The 22,176-nt window shown below is 41.9% G+C and overlaps 1 protein-coding gene across 15 annotated transcripts in view; it reads right to left on the reverse strand.

The window, feature by feature from the left end:
* LOC117719719 (protocadherin alpha-7) overlaps window positions 1-22,176 on the reverse strand; it is a 222,463-nt gene that overhangs the window by 25,596 nt on the left and 174,691 nt on the right. For 13 of the 15 annotated variants that reach the window (XM_034517937.2, XM_034517938.2, XM_076912776.1 and 10 more), the window contains exons 2-3: window positions 4,084-4,142; window positions 923-1,011 (exon numbers count right to left, since the gene is read on the reverse strand). In XM_034517937.2, coding sequence (XP_034373828.1) covers window positions 923-1,011; window positions 4,084-4,142 — 148 coding nt within the window. Of the gene's footprint in view, window positions 1-922; window positions 1,012-4,083; window positions 4,143-13,655; window positions 19,198-22,176 lie in introns of those variants that run through there. The other 2 variants (XM_076912772.1, XM_034517931.2) reach the window with 2 other exon arrangements.

Below are 22,176 nucleotides of genomic sequence, written 5' to 3' on the forward strand. Positions count from 1 at the left end.
ATTTACACTGACCAATGTCATTAATGAGAGGACATATTCAAAGCTAGCTCCTAACTTATCAAACTTATAATGTCTCCATGACAGCAAGACTAATCCTAGAGGTAGGGAGGGTGACCAAGCATGACTTCATGTGTGGCTTTGAGTAGCTCTAACCTGTCTAGGTGCTTCCTCATTCTACAGCAGTTAGTATTCTGAAAACACTCTCTGCTCTCACTCGTTCACTGAACTGGGGCTGTGGATTGGTTCAATGCGGTCTTTCATGTTCTTCCCCTTACCATCTGGCAATATTAGCTGTCTAATAAATCGCTTCAACTTGTGCATTTTTTACCAACCATACTTTTAGTTGACATATGAAACACTCACAAATAGCAAATGCTACTTGATTAGAATAAATGAAAGTCCTTAGAATTGCCAGCAAAAATTAGGCCCTTAGCTGTACATGTTACTCAGTTTAATCATTTGAAAGGCATCTGGTTATTTTTAGAGAGAAGTTTTCACATATACATTCTTATGTCATCTGTTCTGTATTGTGCATGCACTCATTTTAATTTGGGTGGATTTTTGCAAAGCAGCATGCTTTGCAGCCATGTCACATAGGCCTGGATTTGGAGCAAGCTACATTGTGTTTGAACCCTGTCTCTGCTACTCAGAACCTGTGTGAACATGAATTCAGTGCTGAACTTCTCTGTTTCCTCAGCCTTTAAAACTAAAATAAGTATAATAAATTTTCAGTTATCTATTTTCAACTCTTGAAAATCTCTAAGCATAAAATCAAAACAGTCACGTATATACAGAGATCCTATCTTTATGGAAGAAAAGAAAGACTCAAAAAGGAGCCATCAACATTTCTACTCTTACAAAACCAGGTCATTTGACAAGTTTCCAGAACCCAAACAGGAACAGTGAGATTCTGACTCTTTACCTGGTGTTGCACTGGATACTGTTGGCCACTGCTGATCAGGCCCTCCTGGACCAGCCCGTAGAATGCCAGCCTCCTCCAGGTGCACAGAGCTGAAATAAACATATAGACCCAGATAACAGTTAGACCATAAATGCTTTTCCAACTCTCCTCTCACCCTCAGAAACTGCCCCCATTATGAAGGGAGGGCTGCAGCTAACACTCCTTACTCATGCTTGGATTGCAATCATTACTGCTGAACAGTCACCTTGTAAAACTGCAAAACCGTTGCTAACTTACTGCCTGCTGTGCCACCATGATAATAACAAGTTCTGTCTTTATGACAGTTTTGGTTTTCATTAATGCCTTGTGGTACCCGCTAAATCTAACAAAAGACCCACAAGAGGACAAACGCCATCTTAACATCTCAGTGCTGATGAGGGAAGCTTGTTCTCTGAACTCTCAACCCTCTCTCAGGTTAAACATACTAATATTGTCGATAGTAATATTAGTTTGGCTACCTGACTCGTTCCTGGGAGTGGGGGGTGCACATGCATGGCTGAGAATTGAACCTTAGGTCTCATATATGCTTACCAAGGTCTCCATCATTGAGTTACATCCCCAAACCTTCCTAGTTTATTTCAAGGACAGCGTGTCACAAAGTTGCCCAAACTGGCTTTGAAGTTGCTATTTTTCTCTATCTGCCTCCTAAGAAGTAGGGGCTAGAGGCATGAGCAACAAAACCCAGCACAACTATTTAATTGTTTTGTTTTTATTTTGAAAAAAAAAACTTTATTTGGTATACTGCAAGGAACAGTTAGATGGGCAGACAGTGACAAAAGTATTGCCTGCCCTAGCTCTGATTAACTCTTAGCCTTACTTCAGTTTTATTTATTTTTTCTGTATTGTTTTATGCATCAGTGACCTATCCAACATATTCTAAGACAAAAGAAATTAAATCACATCAATCCATAGATCCAAAAGAGACTAATTCAACATAAAACACTGCTGGGACATGACCTGAGAGACTCATAGAGGCTAGCAGAAAGAAAACAAATCATACAAGGTCAGGAAGGATACTGTGTCAATTTCTGTATGTCTACAGCTAGTGCACATCAGGGCTTCAGATATATCCAGTTAGAAAAAGAAGGAAAACAGGATCCCAACTCAGTAGCTGGGACAATTCTTCAAAGTTGTGGGCACTTTTAAATTAGACATTTGTTTATCCTCAAATGAAATGACTAAGACCTCAGTGATTGACTGAAGGGGTTACAGGAGACAATGGATGAGAAGTGGAACTGTTACAGGAAAGGGGATCTATGCATCCAGCTGTCCCTTGCTTGTTCACTACAGACACAGTGAGTAGAAATTCATGGGCTAAATTGTGACTCAGCACCCTTATTCTTCATTTCTAGCCCAAATTTTTTTCTTTCTATTTTTTAACATTAATATCATTTGGGAATTCATGGATCTACCAGAAAAGTATAAGGACATAAAGATGTAACTTTTTTGTAACCAGAGCAGCTCAAAGCAGATTTAAAAAGTAAGATGAGGATGGCATGATGCCTGAGGCTAGACAGGCCAAGTGCACTGTGAGGAGGGGGCATTCTGCAAGGTCACAGCTCTGATACACGTTCAATGCCCTAAACTGTGAGCAAGATATGTTTTAGTTTCAAGTTGTATTTCATTTCTTACACACTTAAATCCCTAACTGAAACCCAAACCGGAGCAAATTGGGACAAAAAAGGTGATAATTCCTTCAGTATTTTATTTTAAACATAGTTCCTCAAAAGCTGCACCTCATAGCTTTGGCTCCTTTCAAGCAAAACACGAATTCAATCGCAATGGTAAAAACTGATGCTGTAAAATGAGCTTGATTTATGTAATGTGCAGCTCCACAATCATCCCAGATAAACAATCCCTGTCTAATACATACAAACAATTCCTCCGATGCCTAGTATAGCAGCATCTGTATACAGGGTTAAAATCATGACCCTGGTTCCAGCATGACATTTCAAGCCAGTTACCAACCCTTAGCTCTTCCCCGATTGCTTCTGATTCAGAAATAGCACCCATATAATGATCTCTGTTCATCTGTAAGCTTGAGAAGGCATTAATTTATTTTAATCTAATGCATGTTTAATGAGCTAAAATTACATTTTCATTAATTCTACACATACTATTCTATAAGCTTTTTCTTTAGACATTACCTAGGTTTGATGAAGACTAAATTAATAATTTCCCAGATATTCTGAGAATCATAAAGTCTGGAGTTCATTTTTTCTTCAAAGTTAAATCCTTTTGCTAATATAATCATTTGTTTCTTGAGTCTCCCTATCTAGTTTCCAAAGACAGTCACAAATAATGAATCTTTCATTTGGCCCCATGGCATGAACACATCAGCTCTGGGAATCAGTTACTGTCAAAGAGACAAAGTAGAAAAGACTAAACTATATTAAGTCTGAGTCTTGGGTAATGCTATTACTCTAGGTTGATCTAAAACAAGCTAGATTTCATCTCCAGATATGCAATAATGTCCTGAACATGGCTCATCTCTAAAGGGCTCATGCTATTGGTAACAATAAAAGAGCAAAATGAAGGAGAAGATAGGAGATTCTAGAAAAGGCAAATATATAAACAAGAATAGCTATCAGTTAATGTGTCTAACAGTGTATAATAGTCAGTGTGAGACAGGAGAAGAAGAAATAAGAAACAGTATATGTATATACATTTATAATGTGTTCAAACCTGAAAGGGTTTGACTTAATTAATTATAATTATAATTAATTATTAATTATAATTTTTAAGAGAGAGAGAAAAATCTGTGGGTGAGAGTGATAGAGAACTGGAAACTATCACAGAGAATTTAAAATATTTTTAAGCTGATATAAAAGTTTTTAAAATGACACATCCTTACAGGAATTTTGATGAAATTACAGAAACCAGCCTCTGGTTCCACACGGCATTCTCCTTTCCCAGCACTCAATAAGCACTTGGCACTGATTACTTCCAATGTTTCAAGAAATAATCATGAAGACCAAAATAATTGCATTCCCAGGCAGAGTTTTTAAAGCTTCTCAATTTAAACAGCTGCTTCTGGGCTGTGGAGATACAGTTTATCTAACAGAACCCACTTCAAGTTTCTCCCAAGTGAAGGAAGGAACGAAGGAGAAGGAAGGACATACCTGTGCATGCCTGCTCTTAGCGAGGCAGAGTAGCGCCAGTCAGGGTTGGGCTGTCGGGGCTGCAAAAAATCACAAAGGGAGTTTGTTGTTAAAATGGCAAATCAATGTTCACCCAAGGCAGTATTACTTGATTAGTTATACCTTAAATATTTTCATGCACACAAACCAAAAATATCAAATGGGACATTTCATATGAAACCCATAACACATATCAGTTTAGGAAATCCATACTTAGGGGTGCTGTGAGGGTCAGGCTTAGCTGTGTCCTGCCCAATATAAGTCTATGTTCTTAAAACATTAGAGGACTTTGTCTCATGACATGAAAAAAATCCATTGATTTACCCTCAAATGTCCCATCAGAGGCACACCCTCAGTACTGTAGTCTAGTTACAACAGTACAGTACCACACAAATTCTGCAGACCTGGCTGGACTGCAGAGGACTGCAATCTACTGCTGGCTTTGCAGACTGCAGCATGTTTGACCTGAGAAGGATGTGCCCAGTCATAACACTAGCAATGATAACAGCCTTTTCAACTGATGGAGGAGGGATAGCAGAGAGAAAACAAACCACTGCAGTTTGACCTTGTTTTGCCACCCAAACCTTCTCATAAATCTGTGAAACTGGCTCCCTGCTCTTTTCTCATGCTTTACCTACTGATTCACTAGGCTCCAATTGCTTAGCGAAAAGTCAATCAAAACCATGAGGACCGCAACTCTTTCTGCACCACCTGTGTCCTAGAAAGAAAATTTGTATGCCTTCTGCCCACAAACTGTCATTCCAAAGTAGAATTGATAAAGAAGAAAATATGGCACCTGAAGACCGTGTGGGGAGCTATGTTTTGGCCAGAAGGTGCTCAGAATCTCTAGAGAGTAAATCAGGCATGGATACTAAGTTAGAAATGGAAGAGGGTTATAATTTTTTGCTTTCTTCCAGGTTACAATGATCATAGTTAGCAACATAAAGCTGTAGCAGTGCCAGTCAATGAGTTCAAAGTTCAAACTATTCTTACCCCCATCATTCATATAGTCCATGCAAATAATGTGAAGTATTTTCATAAATATACTTCATAATGCCCATTGAAGTGATAGGATCAGCATTCCCTACCTCATACAAGCTGTCACCTTATTCTTTTGTATTCTGCTGGCAAGCTATGTATATGATACTGGCTTCATCCTTGGTTTTCAAATCTATAACATGCGGTGATTGTGTCATATAAAGTTGCATAAATTACCCACAGACTAAGCGAAATGGGCCTCCATTTACTACAAGTATTGTTAGAGGCAACAAAAGATAAAATGTTTGCAAATAATTGTATGAATCTGAAAACATGAGTAAAATACATCTTATATCTACAGTGTTACCTTATTCACTGAGAAAAACCTTTCTAGAAAGACTAACATCTGCTGAGTAACTGTTGCTTATCTTTCTATGATTGGGTAACACTCATGATGAAAATCACTGCAACTTGATCTTTTGGATGAAATCACCAACCTCAGTTTGCTGAAAGGCACAATTCTATCAGGTCTGAACAGGAAACTCACTTTATTACACAATCTAACTTCCTCAACAAGACATTTAATTTGTCATGTTGCTATTTTCAATAACAGTCCATCTGCAACAACTTACTTCTCAGATTTATTTGCTACAATGATAGTTCTGAGATTTCTTATGGCAATAAGATCAGACAGGAGAAAAGAAATGAAGAACGCAACTAGTATATCTTAATTCACCATCTAAAACTACATAATAAAATAATCATTTTTATCCAAATACTTTCCAGACCAGGTGATATATTCTGTGAAACTGACTATACCTGTTTTACTCATAAAACATAGATACCTTCAAATAATTAATAGACACAAGACTATATCCTTAGAACATAGAAGAGTCTGATAAATGAATAAGTTTTTTGAGTATTTTTAGGTAAATGAACTATCACACAAGTTGTAATAATTATACTTAAATTATAAAAATGAGCGCCAAAGACATTAAATTTGCCCAACTGGTGAATTCAGGTAGAGTTACAGATAATTACTTCTACGTTCCTAGAATCTTAAAAGAATTCAGAATTGAAACCCAAAAATATATGTGGGGTGTATACAAAATTTGATTCAGTTTGGAAAAAGTTTAGGTTGAAAGACTGACTACTGATGTATCGCTACAAGACAGGAGGGCCTTGGACTGACTATGATTGTTTACCTCAAGATATTTACAAATTATACCTCAGAATTAAAAGGAATTTTTTTCTCTTTCTCCATTTTATCTGTTTGTTCATCTGAAAGGTTATTGTGTTGATCCCAAAATGACTCAAATTCACCATGCCAAGGTTGACTGTGAACCCTTGATTCTCCTGACTTCACCTGCCAACTGCTGCAATTACAGACTCACAACACCACACATGAAGTGTGCTGCATTTCCATTAGGGAAGTATTCCAGTTTAGTCTTCTAACACAATAAGAGTCACAGAACTCTAGATGCAGAAAAAGTCAATTAGGTAATCCATATGGGTGATGTAATATTATTGAAGAACAAGAACTAACTTGAGTTCCTGCTAAAATTATACAAAGATTTAATTTATCCTGTTATGGAATTATTTGTGATTTATGCCTTAGGATACTTAAGCTACAGAAGGATGAATCACTTCTAAGATGGTTTAAAGTAAAACAGTTTAAAAATACCCTAGGTTATTCATAAACTCACATGAACACTCAGTGAAATAAACTGCTGCCTTCTCACCATGCAAATTGCTGTTGAATTTGTCAATAAATTGCTCTTTAAAACCTGAAACTACATGCAAGGTCGCCTTTTTCTTCCAAGTAAGACTTAATTCAGCATGTATCTACAGCCAGTTTTTCATTGTGCTATCTAATAGATATTGGTCTAAATTTCAGTAGACAGAATGCTAAGACAACCCTGAGATTCCCACACCAAATGTACCTGCTCTGTATAGTCTCAAGACTCAAACTGTGGTGGATGTATTCCCATAATCATGTTTACATGGCTTAACTGTCTTAAAAAGGGGAGAGAGATTATTTGGGTAGGAACAATTTAGCCACAAGAGCCTTTATATTCAAGTCTAGAAGTCACAGACAGAGGTCAGAGAGATGTGAAGCATGAGAGAGACTCCATGTGTCAGGAGGTTCTCTCTAGACAGCCCTGAGAACAAGTCACATGATAGGACCTGAGAGAAACCACTCTGAGCTGAGAGTAGTGCTTCTCTTCAGCCCCAGAAAAAAAAAAGAGAGAGAGAAGCGGACACAAGATTCTGTCCCCAAGGAAGTGAACTCTGCCAACAATCTGAATGAACTTCTAAGCAGATTCTTCCCCAGGCTTCCAAAGGAGTTCCTAGCCAATGTGTTGAATTTTTTAGCTTTATGAAAACTGAAGTGGAAAACTCAACCACATACTGCAGGGCTGTGAGACACTAAATGTGTGAGGTTCTAACCACTAATTCATGGTAATTTGTTACAATAGAAAAAGAGATGCATTAAAGAAAAACCGAAATAGAACACTGAAAACAATCACAACTATATTATACACTGGTCTTTCCATAAATCAAACTTGGAGGAGGATAAACTTAAGGACTCTGAGTAGAATAGTTCCAAGTATAACGTGTAAGCTCTAAGCTACAGAATGGGAAAAGAAAATAAGCATGACTTTAAAATATACATTATAGGCTCTAATACAAAAGTGCTAGGTTTGCTTATTCTGGATGCACAGCCTGCTGGTACAGCAGTTAATTCCTTACACACAGTTGCATCTCCCTGGAGCTAGCAAGGCCAGAAAGAAACTGACAATTCTCTCCACCTTTGCAATGTCAGATATGTCTTTGCATGTGCCAAGTTCAAATTCTTGAAAGAGCGTGTATAATTTTTAGATTAGCAAATTTAAAACATTGCTAAAGAATTATCTTGACCTATGAATTTTTAAATCATGACTACTAGTTTAAGTATTGGCCAAGATATTATTATATTAATCAGGTAAATTATGTGCATAGAAACTCTGATCCAAGTGGGGTCCTGTAAAAGTCACATTTAAGAACGCCTGTTTTTAAAACATTGCCAAAGAGTTCTCTTGACCTCTGAATTTTTAACTCACTGCTACTTGTTAAATAACAGTCAAAATATTATTATGCTAATCAGAAAATTAAGGTCATATTATAATATGCATAGAAACTCTGATCCAAGTCAGAGTTTTGAAGAAAATATTTTACTATCAGACCAACTGGGGTCCTGTAAAAGTCACATGACCAGCCCAACTTGGGACCCATCTCAAGGGGAGGTTCCAAGATCTGACACTATTACTGATGCTATGGTGTGCTTACAGACAGGAGTCTACCATGGCTGTCCTCCAAGAGACCTAACAAGCTAAAAGAGTCAGATGCAGATACTTACACCCAACCAATGGATAGAAACTGAGGAACCCTGTGGTTGAATTAGGGAAAGGCTGGAAGAAGTTGAGGAGGAGGGCAACCCCATAGAAAGACCAACAGTCTCAACTAACACAGGCCCTTGAGATCTCTCAGACACCAGGATACACTAGCTGGTCTGAGGTCCCTCCATACATATACAGCAGAGGACTGCCTGGTCTGGCCTCAGTGAGAGAAGATGCGCTTAGCCCTAGAGAAACTTGAGGCCCCAGGAAGTGGGGAGGTCTGGTGTGTGTGTGGGGGGCATCCTCTTGGAGATAGGGGGAGGAGAAATGGGATGAGGAACTGTGGGAGGGCAGACCTGGAGGAGGGTAATGACTGAACTGTAAAAAATATTAAAGTAATTTTTAAAAAACCCTGTAATAATGGATTATGTGTGACATGAAATCAGAATGGGAGCTACCTGAGAGGAAGGAGATCAGAGGGTGGGAGGGGGAGCAAAAAAGAAAGCAAGAAAATGCCAAAATGCAACCAATCACTTTGTTAACAAGAAGGAGAAGGAAGAGGAAGAAGAGAAAGAAGGGGAAGAAGAGAAAGAGGAGGAAGAAGAGGAGGAATTGTTTCATCCAATTCCCATTGCATCTTGGTGATGGCAATTTTTCCTCAAATACTTGGAAACTGACATCATTCTGACCTCTCATTGAAAGCAAAATTCATATCCAACCAGGGCAAGAATCCAGAAATGAATTTGTTATTCTGTCAGGCAGACAGAGTGCCAATAGACAATGTATAATATGCCAAGCTGTGTCCCTGCAGAGTGTTCTGAGTAAGACCAGATGCCCATGTGATAGCTCACTGCTGGGTCAGAGGAAAGGGTAGGTCAATGGCAATCAAGCCACAAGAAACACATTTCTCCATCAGTCAGGATACGTCTAAAGAGAGAACGGAGACATTACTCCTTTAGCTCAACTTTCTCTATGGGAAAAAATGAGAAAGGAAGTCATTTGAAGAAAATGTACTATCAGACCAAGAAAAAATAAACTTTTTTCTCCAGACTACCCTATAACCAATGAAAATGACAACATTAAATAGCCCCACCCACTGAAAACTGTTCATCAAAGATGAAATACTAGAATAGAAATTCATAGTTAAAGTTTCTTGGCCTTGGAGCTGGAGAGATGGTTCAGTGGTTTAGAGCATTTACTGCTCTTGCAAAAGATCAAGTTCAGCTCCCACCACCCTCATGGTCGCTCATGATGCTGTCAACTCCAGTTTCTGAGGATCCAATGCCTTCTTCTGCCCTTTGTAGGCTCTGAAACACATATGGTGAAAATAAACTTGTGTAGGTACACACATATAAAAATAACAGGTATAAAATAAAATCTCTTGGTCTTGTGTGGTTTGGTATCACATGCCTATAATAACTCAAGAGACAAAAGGCGCAAGGCCCAGGAGATCAAGGTCATTCTCAACTACATATTGGGTTAAGAGACCATCCTAGACCATATGAGACCCTATCTCAAGGAGGAGGAGAAGGAGGAGAAGGAGGAGGAGGAGGAGGAGGAGGAGGAGGAGGAGGAGGAAGAAGAGGAGGAGGAGGAGGAAGAGGAGGAGGAAGAGGAGGAGGAAGAGGAGGAGGAGGAGGAGGAGGAGGAGGAGGAAGAAGAGGAGGAGGAGGAGGAGGAGGAAGAGGAGGAGGAAGAGGAGGAGGAGGAGGAGGAGGAGGAAGAAGAAGAAGAGGAGGAGGAGGAGGAGGAGGAAGAGGAGGAGGAAGAGGAGGAGGAGGAGGAGGAGGAAGAAGAAGAGGAGGAGGAGGAGGAGGAGGAAGAGGAGGAGGAAGAGGAGGAGGAGGAGGCGGAGGAGGAGGAGGAGGAGGAGGAGGAGGAGGAAAGGAAGAGGAGGAAAAGAAGAGAAGCTTTGTCTATTCTGATCATTTTACAGTTTTAAAAACACAAAGCCCACTATCACATTACTATACATAGAATGCAAATTGTTCTAGGACAGAGCTACCAGATAGCAAAGTCAGCCCTAGATCTGAAAGATTACATTAACTCAGATCCCCATGTCTGGATTTAAGTTCAGTATACACATACAGTGGGTAGAAATAACGGAGGATATGATGTCTGTAAATTGCTTCGTTACACGTAAAAGAGAAGCCAAGCTTAAATTTCTCTGCTGCTCCTCTATGACTTCACATGCCGTGCCACTGAGTACTCGAAATGACTCATTAGCAATCCATCTTAAGACTTGGTCTCTTTTCATGGAGACTCTGAACGAGGTGCCAACTACTTTCACTTCAGGTTTTCAGAAGGCTCCAAAGAGAAATTCTGTCCTGTTGCCAAAAAATTGTCATAGCACAACTCATGAAATTAAAGCCAAAAAAAAACCAAACAAACAACTAAACAACACTGTAAAAATCTACCTAAAGATCAAAATCTGCTCCTAAATGTAGATGTTTAATAAGCAACAAGAAAAACCTCGGCGAAATGACAGAGTTCTGAGTAAGCACTGCCAATAGTAAAGCAGTGAATAAATAAATAAATAAATAAATAAATAAATAAATAAATAAATAGCTGCATTTTGACCAAATACGCCGTGCCAATGTGTGTGTGCGTGTAACGGGGATTTCTGTTGAAGAAAACACAGGCTTTAGAGTCAATCCGATGAGGCTTAAAATACAACCAGCAGTGTAGCAGTGTGTTACATTATATAACCTCTCTGATAATGCTTGTTTCATGTAAAACTTACAAGCAGTGAAATCACATATACACATTTTTACAAAGTAGAGTACTTTTTATAGAGCAGCATGGTCAACGGGTACAAATTCCTTCACTTTCCATTTCCAGTCTCCATTTAATTTTAATGTTGGCACATGGCATTCGTTCAACTCCAGCACCCTGCAGTAGCTAGGTAAGGAAAGAGAAAGCCCAACCTGGCAAAGTCAGCTTGACCTAGCCAGGGTGGTTCAAGACAGACTGACTTCTGTCACCACTTTGCCATGCTAGACGATGGGGCTCACTTTTCCTCCATAGTTGCAATAAACACAGGAGCTGTAGACCTTGGGACACCTCACTACATTTTGAGAGATGTCTATCAGACACTATTTGCCTTTACTAACTTCATGTGCTCTCCTGGCAAACTCCCACAACAGCCATCACTTTGTAAAATATCTTTATTCCTAGATTAAAGGTTTGTGTACCACAGTAACTATTAACATACAGGTCAATGTAAGACAGAAATAGTTCATGTATCAAAATGCCAAGCTGTGAGTCATGAGACAAAGGGCAAGCATGTCATTTTCCTAAGCTTCCAGCACACTGCTGGTGGCAAAGCTGAACCTTGTCTGGCTTGCTCTCAGAGCCTTGTCACCCACCACCTGCAGCCTACCCCAGTCCCCTAACACCTGAACTTGTTAGGCAAATGTCTATAGCATCCTTATCTAAAGACAAATCATTTTTACAGGTTCCCAAAAGCTATCATGTAACAATTCTGGAAATGCGTTGACACCCCACTCCCCACCCCCCAACTCCATTTTCTTTTTCCCTCTCTTCCTTACTCTGCAGTCTGCCTCCTGTGGCAACTCTGCATTGACTGCTTTCAGGGTCTTCTGATAAGTAAATAATATTCATAGAAAAGTGAAAAATACAATCTTCTGACAATCAAGAATGAGGATTCTGTGGTTACACATTACCCTCCTTCAAGATTTCCATGAATTTTAAGTGTGAAAATATAGACATTAGTAAACCATACCAATATGCTAATGAAAAGTCAAAACTATAGGAAAAACAAATAGTGTTATTTTGTGCTTATTCTCAAAGTCCTGGCTACAGAGTTGTCTGAAAAGAAAATTCACCCATATTTATAGTGCAGGGTTTTGCTTTGAAATACAAATTTAAAGGACCACCAGGTAGACTCCTATTATTTCAGGCATGCCCTGAGACTTCCCTATCCAAGTATACCTGCACATGAATGTACTTTTTGACAATTTTTATGCATTCTTAATTATAAGGACCAATTTGGCCTGTAACTACTTAAAACCCCAAACTGGTACACATAATAAGCACCATGCACAGTAAAAACCATCCACTTCCTAAGCCTTTTTTATACTGTCAGATGCCTAATTTCGGATCCAGAAAACGAACATATGCTTCCAGAGTATTTTCATTTAACTTAAAGACATGAAAGGCTTGAAAATTATGCTTTACATTTCATCAGAAGCACATAAATGGTTAACATAGAGTCAGAGATTATTGACATTTCAAGTGAATGCTGAGGCCTCATCTTAAAATGAATTCTGAGTATGAGGAGGATGTCAGCTAGGCTGGAGTTCTTGTCCCACACTCCCCTTATTCATCTTGTCTTGATCTCCACCATCCCTGCATATTCTTATCCTGGTCCTTTATGAGCTCCCTCAGCCAACAAGGCACTTGTGTACTCATTTACCCTAGCCTACTACCATTCATTTCTTCTCACAAGAGTGACCACATGATCCAGCCACTGCAAACTCTAGCTTCAGAGTGAGGACTGCATTCAAGCGTCTCACTTCCAGGGTGAATTTCCAGAGGAGCCTACCACATGAGTCCTGTGTAATTAATTGAATACATTTTAGGGACAAGGCTGCACACTACATAGCCCCAATGGCTTAGAACTTGTATGTAGACCAGGCTGGCCCCAAACTCACAGATATCTACCTGCCAATCATTTTCACTGTGGACCTCCAAGATATAAACAGCAACATTATACAGAGGTAACCACATATCTCTGAAAGTCTCAGAGCTTATACACTTAAACTTTAAAGCCCAGAGCAATTGCCCTATAGATGATATAGCAGAAATGATTTCTCTTTGAACCTCACATTACCTCCTAGTAATATAACTCTTATTTCCAGACCTGTTCTATTTCTACAGAGCTGTGCTTCAACAGAAAATACCCAAGACTAATTTCCTCACTTCTCAAACGCTGTTATGGCTAATTCTTCCCATGCCACTAGAAAATGGTAAGTAAAAGATTTCCCCAGGGTTTATTTTCTAGAGAGCAAACAGCAGGTTATAATAAGATCAGAGTTACCATTAATACCCAATTTACCAGATAAACCTTTGGGTGCTAATAAATTAGGAATATCGACCACATGCAATTGGAAGAAGAGACACGTGAAAAAAAAATGCATGGCTTTCTGGAAGACACTTTGATCACCGTCTCACCTCATTTTGAGATACAGCATCATTTTTTAGGATAATCAGGTTCCCAGCACTGTGCCTACTTTGGCCCGTGAGTTGCCTGTTGTCAGTCACTGAGGCTTGGGGTCCCCCAGGCCCTGGCCCTGTCTGGGCCCCTGTGTTGTAAAACATGAAAGTATCACTCCCTGAGCCTGCTGTCAGGCAGGCCTTGTAGCAGTAGGTCTTGGTGAGGGAGCCATTGCCTCGAACCTCAATAAAGTGAGGCTGTACTTTGAGGCCATGTGGTAACCTGGCATCGATGTTGTTATTGGCCTGTTTGTACAGCTCTGCAGGGCACCGCTCCCTCACTCCACAGAAGCCTGTGCAGCATGCCGTGCCATAAGCAGTGTAGCGGTAGCACTTGATGATGCTCAAAACAATGATTGTCAAGAGAAATATAAAAGACACTGTGCTTAATGCTATTATCAGATAAAGTGTGATCTCAGAGTATGTCCGAGGACTCTTTATATGTCTCTGAGTGTCAGGGAGCATTTTAGAAACCCTGTCCACCACAGCTACTGTAATGGCCACAGTAGCTGATAGAGGTGGCTCTCCATTGTCACGGACTACCACAGTCAGGTTGAAAGTGGTACCACTCTCATCTCCTATCTTCCTGGTAATCCTAATTTCTCCTGTGTGAAGTTCCACTTTAAAGAGGTCCGAGTCAGAAGTTGGGACTAAATGGTAAAAGAGCCAAGCATTCTGCCCAGAGTCTGAATCCATGGCTATGACTTTGGTGACCAGGTAGCCAGCAGGGGCAGTCCGTGGCACCATCTCAATGGCTGCTGATGTGTTAGTTGAGGTAGGGTATAGAATATGAGGGGCGTGGTCATTCACATCCACCACATACACGTTGGCGGTCACAGTGCTGCTTAGTGGTGGCCTCCCCTTATCCTGAGCCTCCACAGTCACAGAAAACTCTCGAAATTTCTCATAGTCAAAGGAGTTGACAGCATAAAGGCTGCCACTGGCACTGTTAATGGAGACATAGGAGGTGACTGGCAGCCCTTGAATCTCCCTGTCTAGGAGTGAGTAGGTCACCTCTGCATTCTCCTTTTGATCTGGGTCTGTGGCTTGCACAGTGCAAAGCAACACACCTGGCAAGTTGTTTTCCTGGATGTAGATGGAATAGGAGTCCTTCAGGAAGCTTGGTGGATTGTCATTTATGTCAGAGATCTCAATCTGCAGTGTCCTTTGAGATGTGAGTGGTGGTACTCCCCCATCAGTGGCTGTCACTGTGATGTTGTAGGCAGCTACCCGCTCCCGATCAAGTGGGCCACTCACCACCAGGGTATAGGAGTTTCCAAAGCCATTTAGCCGGAAGGGCAGTGAAGCCTCCAGACCCAGGCTTACTTTCCGGTTGGAGCCTGAATCCTGGTCATTCACACTGAGAAGAGCCACAACAGTGTTGAGGGCAACATCCTCAGGCACTGGGCTGTATAAGTCTGTGAGCACCACTTCTGGAGCGTTGTCATTCACATCTATAATGTCCACCAACACCTTGCAGTGACCCGCCATGGGTACTGGTCCCCGGTCAGTAGCTTGCACATAGATCTGGTAGGAGGAAGACTCCTCATAATCCAGAGTCCCACTTACTCTCACTTCCCCTGTAGTGGCGTCGATGCTGAAAAGCTGTCTCTCCCGGTCTGATGTGTAGCTGCTCAAAGAGTACCTGAGTTCACCATTAGAACCCTCATCCGGGTCCGAGGCATTCAACTTCACTACCAATGTGCCAGGAGGAGCGTCCTCCCGCAGCTGGACGCGGTAAGTGGATTGGTCAAAGGCAGGGGAGTTGTCATTCGTGTCCAGGACACGAACAGAGATCTGAGCCGTGCCTGAGCGAGCTGGGATGCCCCCATCCACCGCAGTGAGAACCAAATGGTGCAAGGCAGTTTGCTCGCGGTCTAGGCCCTTCCGCAGCACAAGCTCCAGCACCTTGCTATTCTCCTGCAAGGGTTTAAGGTCCAGCTCAAAGTGCTCGCTGGGGCTGAGCTCGTAGGTCTGCACTGAGTTGGCGCCGACGTCAGGGTCCTGTGCGCTCTCTATGTGAAACCGCGCTCCAGGTGCCACGGATTCGCTTACCTGAAGCTGATAATCCGGCCGCGGGAAGCGCGGAGAGTTGTCATTGATGTCCAGTATCTCCACTTCGATCGCGCTCACTGCCACCGGGTTGTGAGCCAGCACTTCCAAGCTGAGCAGGCAGCGAGGCCGCTGCTCGCACAGCGCCTCGCGATCTATACGCTCGTTGACGAAGAGCGCTCCGCTGGTCAAGTCCAGTTCCAGGTAGCGCGGGCTGGGTGCACCCAGATGGTTGATGCGCAGACAGCCGGGTCCCAAGCGCCGCAGTTCCAGCCCCAAGGCTCTGGCCACGTTGCCCACGAGCGCGCCCGGGCTCTGCTCCTCCGGCACGGAGTATCGTAGCTGGGAGGCCGCTGGGCCTGGCAGCAGCACCAGCAGCAGCCGGAACGACAGAAACAGCAACCAGGGCAAGGGCCGCAGGGGTCGCGGATGCTCGGTCGCCCCAGGTCTGGCGCCCGCCTGCTCCATAGCCGCCGGCCCTGGCAGAGGCAGCCGGGGCAGGGCGGGAGGCAGCGGCTTGGCGAGCCTGCTCCACGCCGGGCCCGGGCCCCGCCTCCGCCCTCGCCGCTCTTCACCTCTCACGCACTACAAATGCCCGAGAAGGCTCCCCTCCCAGGCGTTCTCAAGGGCTCCGGGCCCTGCCGCCCCCGCTGACTCCCCATATCCCAGCTCCTCCACTCGCCTCCAGGCGGTCCGCCGGTCTCGATTTTCTGCGACTACCAGCCGCCGCCGCCGCCGATGATGCTCTAAGGAGAGAGAGGGAGAAGCGGAGGGGGAGGGGGCGCTCCGCAAGTCCAGCTCGGATTCCGCACCCAAGTGGCGGCGAACTGCGACCGTGCACCGCCCTGCCACTCCATCTACTCCAGCCTCTTCTTCATCCCCGACCGGCTAAATCCCAGCAGACCGCGAGACCGCGGCCACTCCCTTTCTCCCAGCCCCCACCGTCCTGTTCATCTAGTCTCCACGCTCCCAAGCAGGCTTAACGCGTCTCCTAAGATTAGCCTGAGAAAAGCAGCTGAGTCCCTATAACTCCTACTATAAGCTCCCCAAGTCAAGATTTCAAAGCGCCATCCAGGAAAATAAACTGTAGGGGGACCTGGGCGGTGCCATAACAGACAGGGAAAGTAAACGCTGGGGAGGTGCTTTGGGGCTTTAGAAATATGGACCATTTGTTAAGCTGAACCCACACCTTCCAAACGCTTCTTAGTAATACAGAAAGCCTTTATCTCCCAGGTCAAAGTGCAAACTGACTAATGCCATCTCCCCGGGGAGCAAGCCTATAGTAAGTATCCTGAGATCAGCACTCAGTCCTGCTCCCAGCCACGTGCCTTAACTTTCAGTGTGTATTTTGGCAATTAACCAGTATTTCAGTGTTTAAAATTCTCTACTTAAACAACTAGCTCTGTAAAGCTTCAAGAAAAACTCATATTTAACCTGTTTTGGTCACAGTGGGAAAAAAATCTAGTAAAAATTTAAGCTATTCTTCGCACATGCTTTTGCTAATCTCACTTCAAACATTTTTTTTCATTTATCGCCCAAGACTTTGACTTTCAAAAGTGATTAATTTTTTTTCTTTAATTGATGACAATGTCAAGAGCCTACAAAGCCATTAAATCAGAAGAGTTACTCTCGGTCTGCCCAGCCAGGCTGGAGTATGAACTCATTAATGCTTCGAAGAAAAGAAAGAAAAAAGGGGAAAAAAAATTACTACCCTGCTGTTAGAAGCAAAACGCAAGAGGCTGGGATTTATCTTACAATAGCAGCAATTTCAAGGATTGCAGCTCATCTTCTGTAAATATAGGGCTCCTGTGGGCTCCTGTACCTCTGTGCCCCCTCAGACTCCCTTTAAATGCGGCAGAGGCCACACAAATTCTGTTAACAAGAAGGGAAAGAACAGAGGAAGTCTCTCTATGCTGTGTCATTGCTGCCTCTTGTTTCTGAATAGTCAGCCCTCACATCTCTCCCAGCAAGGCTTCAAACTACAGCCATTTATGCAAGGAGCTTACATAGAGATTCATTTTCTTCCTCAACTCCCAGTATCCTTGCACTACATAGAGAGCCCCTTGGGTAACTTTCTAGCTATGTTAGTGGAAGGAAGCCAGAGTGGGACCTGACATTTGGCATGCTTCCCTGCTTGAGAAGACAAGTTGACAGAAGCCAGATTTCGAACATGGGGCCAGCAGCACACCCTTCCTTAAATGCATTTAGTAACAGCATTCTGCAACCTAGCCCATTCCTCCTAGAGAAGCCAGTTTCGTCCCATCGCTGCCTATTTGTCCTCTTTGTTCTGTCAAGGGTGCAGAGTGGGAAGCAATTTCCATCAAAATCTATTCCTGTCTCCATTTTAAGGGCTCTGGCTTCTCCCTTTTCTGTCTGTATCCTTCCCAAACATCCCCCAGTAGCTCTGTCTGTTCGCTGTAGTAATTTGATCTCCAGGAGCCTTAATCTCTCAAGTGCACAAATTGTAGACCTGGCCTATGTCCTCACCCATTACTTATTTCAGAAAACAAATGGCCTGTAAGTGGAATCAAGTTATAAGTTGTCAGAAAAAGTGACCTTTCTTCCCCTCATCTCCTCCAGCCCTCACAATCGATGCCACCACTGCTCGAAGCCACTGGGTGTTGACCATGCATGGTCATGTGCCCCTGAAAAGATCACAGGCACTTAAGGGAGAGATAAGGGTGACAAGGGCTTTGTGATGTTTTAAACGGAAGCCTCAGAGTGCTCTGCACCTGGGGTGGGGGGTGGACAAGGGACAGAATTTGTCATTCAGCAAGAGTAACGGCTGAGATGTCCATTTTTGTGTTTCAGAAGTAAGCACCAACTAGTATTTACTCCCCCAGTGACTGAAAGGGCAAAGAAGCAGCAAAATTGGCCTCCTTTGCAGGGACATTGTACTACAGACATAGTATTCTGTTTGGCATCACAGTAATTTCCTACTTCACACTATTATACTGAGCTTCCTGCAACCTTACCAATGTTCAGAATGTGATTTCTCACACTGTTGCTAAGTGCCTCATCTACAGATATTCATGCTAATGCCTCAGTCATACCATTGTGTATTCCTTACTGTTTACCACTAAGAATTCCAATTAAAAAGCAGAGTAAAACTGACTGGGAACACCAAATATGGAGGTAGTAGTTACACATAGTCATACATCTTTTAACACCCAACCTTCCATTTGCTTGTTTTAAGTAGAGGAAACAAAACTGAAACTCAAGAGACTGTTGCTGTGATTAGAAGGACTAATAAGTGATTTGTACACTATCTGGCAAGCACACTATTGTTATTAGTGGTAGTGGTGTTGACGAAGTGCAACAACTGTTCACAGATGACATGTTGGCTAACCCTCTATATATGCATGACTCCTTAAGCACAGACATTTGTGACATTTGAGAAGTTGTGGAGACAGAAGAGCATTGTCAAAGTTGAGCTTTCCCAAAGTTTCCAAATACTTCTAGAACTTAACCTGTATCTTGAAAATAAAAAAGAGGAGCTCTCTTTCATATCTGATATGTGTGTATTATTTCTTTTTTGTTTGTTTTATGTGTCTGTGTGAGTATCTGATATGTATTTGTGGTTACTCATTGAGGACAGAAACAGATATCAGAACCCTTGGAGCTGCAGTTCCAGATGGTTACTATCTACTCAATATGGCTGCTAGGAATTGAACTCAGGTCCTCTGGAAGGGTAGCAAGTGTTCTTAACCACTAAACCAGTACCAGGAACAACGTATACTTAGCTATATAGTAAAATTTCTATACTACAAAATAAAATTACTTCTTGATTTGGTAAGTAAAAAGTACCATAATAAAAAGAGCCATAAGATAGGGCACTGTGTTTGTTTACCCCTGTGCTAGACAAGAACTTTGAAATCATATTCCTCAATTATATTTCTTAATTACATTTGTAAAATACATCTTCCATGAGATCATTGCACACAGCAACAAAAACCAATCACAACAGAATTAAGACTGCAAGAAAAATACCCAAACTCAGAAAACTCCCCTAATTCACATCAAATTTCCTTTATTTTTGGCAATATCACAAATCATTTTACTCTGAGTAACCAAATGACCTGAGTTTCAGGGGTGTAGGAGTTTTAGGGGTAGGACAAAGCGAACATAATGACTAGTCACTAGTTTTATCAGGTTCTCAGCTGGCCATTGCACAAATATGTGTCACAAAGAGGAAAATTTAATTTTCTTTTTGTTTTTAACAAGTTGGCCTTGAATTGGGTATATAGTAAAGGTTAGCCTTGAACTCCTGATACTCCTGCATCCAGCTCCCAAGTGATAAACTTACAGGTATGTGGCGCTATGCCTGACTTCTGATTTTTATTTGTAATTGGCGAATGAATGCTAGTCTACAAACTAAGCATGTGTTACACAATAAAAAAGAGGGACAAATAGTCATCTCTAACAGCTGGTATAACACGAAGTAGCTTTTAAAGTGACATCTCATAGCAGGCATGGCTATGAGAGTCCACATCTCAAACCAATCCCAACCCCAAGAGGCAGAGGCAAGAGGCTCATGAATTCAAGTCCAAGCAGAGCTGTATAGTGAGATACTGCTTCAAAAATGTATTTTGTTTAAAAGGGCCAGGACTCTTGAGCTTCCTCTCCACAAGGCATACATTTTGCAATGAGATTGTGCCAGTATGAAGGTGTAGTCTTCTGAGAATTGGGAGGAACCAGCTATCATGGGCAACACAGAGCAGGGAAAACAAGAGAGACCTAGGCTTAATGATGTAGAATTAGAGAGCTGACTCCTCAAGACTGTCCTCTGACTCTACAAGTGCACTGAAAGTATACCAGAGCATTGATGCACACACACACACACACACACACACACACACACACACACACACACACCACCCAGACTTAAAGTTGATTTTTTTCCAAATAGACATTTTGGAGTTTTCATTGGTAGAATCATTGATGATGTGTCTACAGACACAGTTTATCGGAAATTCATGGCGACTTTAACAGTTTCCTACTTACCCACAAAGACAAAATGAAGTAAGAAAGTTGCAATACAATATAGTTAAGTGGTTTCTATAATTCTTTGAATAGCAGTGCCAAAGAGTATTTATTAATGGAATGGTTCAACCTGGAGGAATTCTAATGAGGGACACAGGGATCTACCCTCTGTGTTTTCCTAGTCAGCATTTTCTCAATGACTCAAGACTAGTAGGCAGCAACTGCACAGGCCAATCCAGAAGTGAGTTGAGCCCTTCTGGAACAAGAATTATGGCTGTCTAGGACAAGCCACATCCTAATTCACTAAATTACTACCAGTATTCTACTTGAGATTCAATGCATGCCCCCAATTCATACGTTTGTATTTAAGTTGACTTCTGGCTTCTGTGTTCTCCATTAAAACAAGTTCCAAGACTCCATTCATCACTTTGGGACTCTTATTTTAATAGAAAGCCGTGTTTGGCCCTGTTACTCCTTTACAATTCTTGGGACATAGCCACAGAATAAAATAAAAAGGGAATTTGGCACTAAAGAACATTCTTGTTCCAAAGTGGGGTTTAGCCAAAATAGTCATTGATTTTCATACGTAGATGGACAATCAGACAGATAGTAGGTCGACAGACAGACAGTAACATACATGGGTAGATATGGATGTTGTTGAGCATTTTTGCATATTAACTGTTTTTCCAAGATATGACGAGTTCAGCCTAAATGAAATCCCAGTTCTGCCCTCTGAACCCATTATTTCTACTGCTTCAGGGAAAAAAAAATATCTACACAATTCTAAACAGTATCCATTCCCATATCCAGATACGAAATAATTGTTGGTTTTGGGGTCATTTGTATCTCAACTCCTTGACAGTTGACAGTTTACTACTTCTATCCACTTCTAATCTCTCTTGATTCTCATAAAATGTTAATGAACTGGCATTGATGGAGAAGCTTAATCCCAAAAGGGCAAAGATTATCAGACTCTCCTGGAAGCTTATGTCTTCCCAGGCCTCTTTTCCTCTTTAAAAGAGTCTTTCTGAGCTGGTCTGTGGTGGTGCACACCTTCAATCCCAGCACTCCAGAGACAGAAGCAGGAGGATCTCTGTGAATAGAGGCCAGTCTGGTCTACAGGACGAATTCCAGGACAGCCACGGCTACACAGAGAAACCCTGCCTGTAAACAAACAAATCATTTTTTCTTGAATTTTTATCGGTTTATGCTTTGTCGAAACTGGGTCTTACAGGAGCTCTTTTGTTGGGTTTTTGACACTTTTCCGTACAGACTGTGTAGTGGCTAGACCAACTCACTCTCGTAGCATCAAGAAAGGGCTCCATTTTGTCCACATCCAGGCCAGCATTTGTCATTTTGTCACTCAATGACTGGGTAAGATGAAATATCAATGTTATTTGCATCTCTACGATGCCTAGTAAAACTGAACATTTTCTCATATGTT

Source organism: Arvicanthis niloticus, chromosome 14 (assembly GCF_011762505.2).
Source record: "Arvicanthis niloticus isolate mArvNil1 chromosome 14, mArvNil1.pat.X, whole genome shotgun sequence".
NCBI classification, from domain to species: Eukaryota; Metazoa; Chordata; class Mammalia; order Rodentia; family Muridae; genus Arvicanthis; species Arvicanthis niloticus.